General features: G+C 42.0%; 2 protein-coding genes across 2 annotated transcripts; both read left to right on the top strand.

The window, feature by feature from the left end:
* Positions 1-726: 726 nt before the first annotated feature.
* On the top strand, positions 727-4,916 carry LOC134641738 (heterogeneous nuclear ribonucleoprotein A0-like). The gene is made up of 3 exons (XM_063494268.1): positions 727-2,954; positions 3,246-3,357; positions 4,812-4,916. Exon 1 carries the CDS (start codon positions 796-798, stop codon positions 1,693-1,695), a length of 900 nt encoding a protein of 299 aa, XP_063350338.1. The 5' UTR covers positions 727-795; the 3' UTR covers positions 1,696-2,954; positions 3,246-3,357; positions 4,812-4,916.
* Positions 4,917-6,068: 1,152 nt separating this feature from the next.
* On the top strand, positions 6,069-7,826 carry LOC134641730 (heterogeneous nuclear ribonucleoprotein A0-like). The gene has a single exon (XM_063494256.1). It carries the CDS (start codon positions 6,218-6,220, stop codon positions 7,169-7,171), a length of 954 nt encoding a protein of 317 aa, XP_063350326.1. The 5' UTR covers positions 6,069-6,217; the 3' UTR covers positions 7,172-7,826.
* Positions 7,827-9,448: the final 1,622 nt, after the last annotated feature.

Here is a 9,448-nt window from a genome sequence, read left to right as displayed (position 1 = left end):
TTTATAGAGATGCAATCCAGTATTTTTCTCATTTGCTGTTTAATCTGTAAATTAGTGAAAAATAATGTCTGCTACAATTTCCCACACTAGTTGAGAGCCTCTTCAGTTTCTACAGCCTTTCTTACCTTGATAAATACAGAAGAGGATTAGGGATACTGGAAAAAAAGTGGGCACGTCTTTTTTTTTCTTCTTTTCCAGAATTCTGAGATTGAAGTCAGAATTCTGGAAAAGAAGGAAAAAAAGACGTGCCCACTTTTTTTTCCCAGTGGCCCTAATCCACTTCCGTAGATAAAACCAAATATAAAAATTTAAATTTCATTATCAAATCTTCCAATGCCATATTTCGGAGAGATAGAAAAGAGAATAAGTCTGAATGAATAAGTTTTTTTTTTCATCAGATTGGGTTATAGCCTCGCACTCTTTACAATAATGAGAATAACGTTATTCGTTATTTTTAGGAGGATATCAAGGTTCCCCACCTCCACGTTTTAAGGTCAGAGTTTTTTAGATCGATGTGGTTTGGTAATACGTGAGAAAAGGGTAGCATGGCCAAAACTATTCACTGTAGTTAAGTGTTTTTAAATCATGGATTATTAATGTATCTTCAGTCTTTTTGGTGTCTCTTTTTCTACAAAAGAAACAGTAGTGGACCGGAAAAGGCGGTGCTAATAGTCAGCCTAGAATGTCGTCACAGCGCGTATGATATAAATACAGCTGCGTTCTCCCCCACCTCCATCTTGAGATCAGAGCATTGTTGAGGGTGTTTGGGTGTAATCGATTCGCCATTTTTCAAAAATGACCGACCAGCTTTGTAAACTTTTCGTCGGTGGGCTCAACGTGGACACCGACGACGATGGCCTGCGCAAGCATTTTGAGCAGTACGGCACGCTCACCGACTGCGTTGTCGTCGTGAACAAGCAGCTCCAGCGATCTCGCTGCTTCGGCTTTGTAACCTACTCCACGCCGGAGGAGGCCGACGCGGCAATGGCGGCTAGGCCGCACACCGTCGACGGCAACGCGGTCGAAGTGAAGCGAGCCGTGGCAAGAGAAGACGCAAACAAGCCCGAGGCCCTCGCTAAGGTGAAGAAAATCTTCGTTGGCGGTCTGAAAGACGACATCGAAGAGCAGCATCTGACCGAATACTTCTCCCAGTACGGGCAGGTCGAGAAGTCCGAAGTGATCTCAGAGAAGGAGACCGGAAAGAAAAGGGGCTTCGGCTTTGTGTACTTCACCGATCACGACGCGGCCGATAAGGCGGTTGTCGTGAAATTCCACACCGTCAAAGGACACAAAGTTGAGGTAAAGAAAGCCCTGACCAAACAGGAGATGCAGGCAGCCAACAGAACCTCTATGACACCGAGAGGTAGAGGCGGTAGAGGTATGAGAGGAAATCAAAATGGCTACGGCAGCAGGGATTATGGCGGAAACTACAACTACGGTAATGGCGGAGGCTACAACTGTGGCGGCTACGGAGGGTACGGCAGCGGGCCATATGGGGGTGGCTATGGAGATCAGGGAAGTGGCTATGGCGGTGGCAACGGCTACAATGAGTTTGGCAGCGGCTATGGCCAGCATCCTTCTGGCTATGGCCCCATGAAAGGACCACCTTTCGGCGGCCAGAGGAGCGCAGCTCCCTACACCAGAGGCGGCGGCGGTGGCGGCTACCCAAGGGGGGGCTACGGCGGCGGCTATTAAATGAGACTGCACGATGGAAAGCAACCCCCACCATTTTCCCACAAATTGCCCTCTCCCCTCAGCCCGGAATTGGACGCCAAGAGTCAAAGCCAGTAACGGGGCGTCTGCCGTGAAATCCAACCATGGCAGAGATACGGACACAAAGACCCCCCCCCTAAAATCATTACGAAGACCTCCAAACCCAAACAGGTAGGAAGGTCACTTCCCAGAACACCTGATTATAACGAGAAGCGGTTGTTGCCGTTCAACTAGGACATATTAAGACGAAGAATAACATCGCTTTTTATTATGTACTCACGCCTCTGGCGTCTAGTTGTCGTCTAGAGTTGAATTTATTTTTTATTTGCGTTCACTCGTTGTTTTTGGATTTTTTTCGATGTAGGATTGTTTTGCTGACAAGTTCTGATTTATTTTTAATATTTGCATTTTAAAGCAGTTCGTTTTCGATTTTGTTTTTTTCTGCAGAAAACTTAGTGTGACTTTTCAATGTATGAGGATGAGAAAGCATGTTTATGGTTTTTCATAGCTATGTCATTATTGATAACGGACATATGTATTATTTACTTATTGGGTCATTCAGCAAAGGCGGGACGGGATGCAGGACCACTGTTTCCTTCTCCCTTATTGTACCAAACCTCTCAGCCAGTCTCAGTCTAAATATTGTTCATGTTTCCTTTACCTGTAGCAATATCTAATGTATATTGTATACTTTCATGTCTGGAGAACAAAACCTACTGTTAAAAAAAACAATTTGCTATGCTCATGTATGTTCATTTTAAATAAAACGTTATACCACTTAGCTTAGTTATTTTACTTATTTAACCAGGCTTCCTCAAGTTCATCCACAGGTATATAAGTGGCATCACCTTGTTGCTCTTTAGTTACATGGCATCATTCCCAGTTTATTCCCTTACACTCAGGTGGGTGAAATGGTTAATGGTTGTAGTCTACCCACAGCCAATGCATGTAGGCTTTGTAGGGTGTGACGTTGTTTTAAAATTATGTGGTTCTTAGACATTGCTAATAACTCTTTATTTTTCTTCTGAATACATATATTTATGTGGACATGAGGGCTCTGATATTTATCTTTGATTATTCCTACATTTAGGTGTTCTTACTCTTATTCCAGTAGGCTATCCCAGCCAAAATAGCCGTAGCAGTTTGTTTGTAGGCTACATCAGGACCCTGTTGATTACCTGGGGTCGATTGTGATAGGAGTCTGAAATATCTCTTTAGGATATCCACATCCAGCAAACTAGGTATGTAAATCAACCTGTCTTCACTCTGTGTTGGTCATTGTATGGCATATCTTTGAGATGGTGCACACATGTGCCATTATTTAATTTATCAGCGTCTTATATAGCTAATCTTAAAATAAAAAAGGGAGGGGTGGGTGGGTTAATTTTTATTTTTTGATGGGGGTTGGAAGGGGGTCCAAGTATTGTTCCATAATTAAATGATGGAACAAGTAAATTGGAGTCTCCTCCAGAGAAGCTTTGCTCAGTGCAGAATCTCACCCTGTTGTTTTTTTTTTTTCTCATCTCCTCCAGGTTGCTTCTGTAACCTGGGCACGAGGACGGTAACCCCCGAAACGATGGGGGTGTGTGTCTCTCCATGCTGACAGGGGGGACCAAAGAGTGGTTGTGCCTTCTTCCCCCACAGGTGAAGTCAGTTTTCAGAGGATTCCCCCGGTGTGGTCAAAGGCAGTGTTAATGTGATTTATTTTTATTTATTTATTTTAAATGTGAACTGTTACTGGGTTTCCAGGGAATTTTGATTATACGGTACCCCAGTGCTCTTGACTAACCAGTGTAGACTTTTGATGTGTTTGTAAAAAAAGAAAAGTACTGAATCACAAATTGGGGTTTTCTAGCCTTTTTGGTCTGGGACACCTTCTAAAATAAAGCGTTTTCTTAGTCCTCGTTAGTGTGTTCTTTTTGGTGTATTTGAGCTTTTACAGTTTTGACTTTCATCTAGTTAACTTATTAACTTGTGTTTAATACCAGAATGAATCCTTCTATGAAAGGAGAACTTGGCATTGAGTAACAGTGCCCAAATAAAAGTCAAGTCAGGTCAGACTTTCCTACTTGATTCCCCATCTTGGTTGGAAACCATGTTCATAGGGAACGTGCGTTTTTGCACTGTTTCGAAAGTATTTAACACTTGAAGCTGATAATTGTAAAGCTTTTTAAAATGCATTTCAAGTCAGTCAAATGCTTTGTGGGGTTTTGGCAAAAGGGAAACTGTTCAAATGGCTCTTGTAGTTCTGGTTTTACTTGTTTTGCAAGACCAGTACAAATCTAGTTGATCTTGGTAAACAACACAGTTGACCCTACATTTGTCTACAGACTTGACTTCACATTTCATTTTTTTAAACTTGCAAATAAGTAATTAAAATAACACACTTGTCGGCTTTTAATGTGGTAATGGATGGTTGTAAAATTAAAACATGACAGGCCAGTAAGTGGGAGGGGTGGGGAATAAAAATATGGGAGGTGGTGGCAGACCCCACTGCAGCTCGATGCTTCTTACCTAAATTATTAAAGTGTTCAACAGCTGCAAAGTGGACTAACTGTTAAAACGGCCTCCACATTTGACAATGAACATTAGTCATATATAATTGAACAGAGGGGAGATGATGCTACTTTGTATCAGGTAAAAGCCATAATGCACTCTGAATTTGCATAAACAAACACTGTAGACCAAACTAGTCGTCTACACAAAGTGGACTGTTCTATTCAGCTATTTGGTTTTTTCCAGCGCTGCTTTAAGTCTTAAAGTCTGCTGACCACTGTCTAAAAGTGAATCTCTTGGTCTTTGTGGTTCTTGAAGCAGTTTTCTCAGATTAATTGAAAGATGTTCGTATTTAAAAACGTTCTAAACAGAGCGCTTCAATGATGAAATGCAAGACAGTACTTGATGTCTTGGCTTTAATGAGCACTAGAAAATCAGTACAAGAGTTGACTAAAACTCCCACAGTAATCTTAAGTCTTTGTTAGGGTTTAAATAATAAAAACGAAAACCAATCTGAGGGTTTTTTGCTGATTAAAAAGGAACTGGTTGATGTGGTCATGAGTGTAAATTATGCTTTTGTTCTCTTACCTTTTTTTTTATAGGATGATGGTGCTTGGCGAATTCTGATCACCCTGTAGGAAAAGGAAACTTATGTTGGCTTTTCTTTTTATGAATTCACAATAAATCAATATATTTTTGTATATCAAGATGTCTGTTATGTTGCTTTTTTACACTGGGGGCAGTCTGATTGCTTGTTTTCAATCTGTTGGGTGGAGGGTTTGCAGAGGTGGGAGCCCAGAGATGTAAAGCTGGTATGTGTTTTTTGTTTTAGGGGAGTTGTATAAAACATGCAGAGTGCCGTTCTTTACTGTCCATCCCATGTGTTCCATTATACAGCTTGGATTTCATGGTTTTTCCATATGCATAGCACATACTGTGCCAGTTTTGAAGGTGCCTTGTGGAGGTCTGCCCATCACCACCACTCCTATTTGGTCTCCTTACACTTTGGTTTTGCCTTCACATTGCTGCATGTTTTGGCTAAATAACTGGCTGAAATAATAGTTCAATAGTGGCAATAATAATAAAACCTTGGTGGTACCTTTTAACTAAATATATTTTCAGTTGGTGTTTTGCAACATGTTTGCCAAACAAGATAAAGACGTATGTGTTAAATGAATAAATTATATCCAATCTCAGTTACCACTAGTGAAAATTCACATAGAATTTAACATAATTTACATTTCAGATCTGCATGACCACTAACACTGAAGTTTAAATGGCTTGCAGAACAATCTCCACAAGGTGCCCTATCAAAATGTCTTTTTTTTTCAATCAGAAATTAGGTGGATCAAACTAAGAAGCTGAATTTCACAGGAAAAATGCTTTTCGTGTGTCACAATATGTGATTGATGGGAGTTATTCGCTTCTGTCGGGCTCAAATCATGTTCCAGGAACAAGGGGGGAGGGGTGCTGAGAGAAGTTGCATTTATTGTGAAGCGCCTGCCTCCAGCTAACCTAAATTATTAAGGCTGTAGGCGACTTCAGATTTTCTCTGATCAGAATAGTTAAACAGCGAAATGACTGCATTTCACAGCTGTAATTGCTGGAAAAAGACTGCAACAGCCAGTTGTGCAGAGCTAATATACACTTAAAAAAATAAAACATAAAATTCAGGCTTATGAGTTTCGTTTATTTTAGGGTTTCAAGTGGTTCACGTACACACTTGGAAAAAATAGATTTTGTCCCAGTGGGTCTAAAGTGTGACACAAAAATAAAACACGGATTGACGTTTTATGTGTTTTAAGTAAAATGAATTTATCGGGGGTGTAGCTTTATTACTGTATTCGAAGAAAAACAAAGGTCGAAATTCACGCGGTCCTTTTTCAGGAAATTAAGATTTCCGATGGGACCTGAAGGGAACAGGGCAGTGACGCCAATCGCGCGCCGATTGTGAGGGGGTGATTTGTTTTAAGGTGACCAATCAGCGAGAGGAACGTCTTACGAAGACATGAGTGAAACGGCCCGCCCTTACGTCGGTTCATTGAAGAAGAGGGACGGTCTGAGCTGCGCACCATCCTCCGGAGGAACCATGACATCCAAACTTTGTAAGCTTTTTGTTGGGGGATTGAACGTGGAGACCACCGATGAAGGCCTCCGCAAGTACTTCGAGCAGTATGGTACCCTTAGCGACTGCGTGGTGGTCATGAACCAGCAGCTCGGACGTTCCCGCTGTTTCGGTTTCATCACCTACTCCACGCCGGAGGAGGCCGACGCAGCAATGGCCGCTAAGCCACATGTCGTCGAAGGCAACAACGTGGAGGTGAAAAGGGCCATAGCGCGAGAGGATGCCAACAACCCGGACATACTCGCCAATGTCAAGAAAATCTTCGTCGGCGGCGTGAAAGACCACATCGTTGAGGAGAACCTGACCGAGTACTTCTCGCAATTTGGCGCGGTGGAGAAGGCCGAGATCATCTCCGACAAGCAGACCGGCAGGAAGAGAGGCTTCGGCTTTGTCTTCTTCGAGGATACCGACTCCGCCACCAAAGCCGTCCTGACCAAATACCACACCATCAACGGGAACAAGGTGGAGGTGAAAAAGGCTCTAACCAAGCAGGAAATGTCCGCCAGCGGCCGGGGAGGAAGGGGTCGAGGGAGAGGGATGCAGAGTTACGGCGGCGGAAGAGGAGGCGGCGGCGGCAGCTACGGAGGAGGCTACGGCGGTAGTTACGGGGGTGGCTACGGTTACGGCGGGGGCTATAACGGGGGGGATGGCTACGGAGGCTACGGGGGATACGACGAATACGACAGCCAGATGGGTGGTGGGTACAGCAATGGGGACTTTGGGGACGGCTATGGACAGCAGCACTCCAGTTATGGAGCGATGAAGGGGGGCAACTATTCTTCTTACCGGAGCGGGGCTCCTTATAACAGGGGTGGTGGATTTGGCGGTGGCTACTAATGGCGCCCTCAAACGATGAGAGATTCATTTCTAATTGAAATGGACTTGATTTACACACACGAGCTACACATGTCCAGGTAGGGGGTGAGAGGTGGTCCTTCGAGTTCAATTAAAAAGAAGCAGCGCCCATCACCCACACAGCCTGTTTCTGGATCCCATCCACCCCCCACCAGGACCTCCCTTCTTGTCCTCTTATTCCACACGTTATGGACTTTAATACTAAGAATTGTGAATTATTGAACTGTATTTTGTTATGTTGAATTCTTTAAGTATAATTTTTGTCAGTCACTGCTTCAAATGAGAAAAAAATCGATTGTTTGGTTTGCAGATCCGTCAGTTTTGCCTGTTTTCACATCATGAACTCAGGGTTTTAGGTAAAGTTTGTGGCAGTGTCCGGCAGCATGGGACTGGATTTCTTCAGCTTCTTGACCCTAAAACTTTATTTTTCTTTGCTCTCTTTTGTTTATTGTTTTGAGAAATGTCAGGGACTATTTTCACTGTACTCTTGCCCCACTTTCCCGTCCCAGTTTTCTTTTTGTTTTCTATTTTTGTTTTTTGTTTTGCCTAGATTAAAATCTTTTGAAATTCATGTGTTCAGCTCACCCCCTATGTTTTATTCTGCTTTTATTAAAGTTTTTAATGTTTTAAAAATCTATCTAATCTCGCAGTCTTAATTCAGATCAACAGAAAGTGCTTTTAAACCCCCCACTTTGGTCAGTTTGGGAACAATGATTTTTATTTCCTTTTTAAATCATTACTTAAACTCTCTTCTTTAAATTGGATTCAGGAAGCGACCACTAGGAGGTAGTATTGCCTGGAAATCATGGATTTCTGCTACATCGGCCATTTTATCCTTGTGAGGCTCAGTTTGGAGGTGGTGAATCACCAAAGCAGTATTTGTTATTCCTATACAACTTAAAAATATATATAGAACGAGCATCCTGATTTTGATTAGCTGCTTCTTCTTCTTTTTTTTTCTTTTTTTTAAGACTTACCGGGTGTCTTTTTATTTTTCCTCCATATTGATCTACAGAAACACATCGATGACAAGTTTTTCCACAATATCAGGCTCCTAAAACCCTCACAGATTCAGCCAGCTGATAAATATTTTCACCTGGGAGCAACCAGTATTTGGTGTCCATTAAACAAAGGGGAGAGGTGTTAGGTATTGGCAGATATAAATGAACGTAACCGGCCATGGTGCTAAAATGTGTACCAAATCCGCTTGTGTAAGGGCTGGATGTCATCAGCTACACCTACATGACCTACAAGATTTTATGGAGGAAAGTAGGTGCACTGGCAAAGGAAGAATAAAGTGAGAGCTCTCACTCTGAACCTGTTTCTGGTTTGGAAAATATCCAAATACTGGGTGTTTTTATATGAAAGTATTTTTCTTTTTAACATTGAGTGTTATAACCTGATGTTGTTACAGCTGTACACTGCATTTTATCACTCCTTTCATGCCTGATTTTTATAAAGCACGTTTAGTAGCATACATTCATTGTTTGACTGAATTATTTTGGCTTTAGATTAAATGGAATGAGAGTTGGAAGAGACCTTGAGCGAACTTAAAACTGAATGCTGGTCTTCTATTATCAGTTTAGTACATGGAAATGCACATACTCATCACAAATCTGACCGAAGAGGTCTGGAGATGAGAATGTGCATTTCCAGGAAGGAAAGAGGAAATCAGAAATAAATGCAGAAAACAGGCCTGGAAAACCTGGAAAAATCATTTTCACATTTCTGTGCAGCCTTGCCTTGTATCCTGTTTAATATATTTAATGAAAAGTTACACTTCACAAAAGGTTTGAGCATTAATTTGTAATGCTTGTTTTGCAAAGTATTTTGAGCATAATCTTGCTAAATATAATGCTTTATTTAAACCAGATTAACAGATCCTAATAAAAAAAATGTAAAATAAAAAACAAAGGAGCAAAAATTATCCCCTGGGGTGTCGAGACTTAAGAACGTGCAGCAGAGAAAGACAAAGTGCCGCTGACACCTCTCTTTGTTATTTAACCACATGTATTGTGCACAAGTGTAGACTCTAAATGAATATTAATGTGAAGCACCTCTCACATGCCAAACATACCAGGCCAAGCTTTGCTTTTCCAGTGTATTTCAGCCTGCCTATGTTCAGCATGCTTCCCAGTGTTTACTCCCTGTAAACTGTATGACAACCTCCCTTCAAGGCCACCCTACAGGGATCTAGGTACAGCTTCCCCAAAGGTCACACAGAGTTCAGTTCTTCAGGCACAGGGTTGCAGGGTTTTT

Source organism: Pelmatolapia mariae, linkage group LG2 (assembly GCF_036321145.2).
Source record: "Pelmatolapia mariae isolate MD_Pm_ZW linkage group LG2, Pm_UMD_F_2, whole genome shotgun sequence".
Classification (NCBI taxonomy): Eukaryota; Metazoa; Chordata; class Actinopteri; order Cichliformes; family Cichlidae; genus Pelmatolapia; species Pelmatolapia mariae.
Note: the sequence above shows the minus strand (reverse complement) of the source record. Positions and strands in the feature narration are given on the sequence as shown.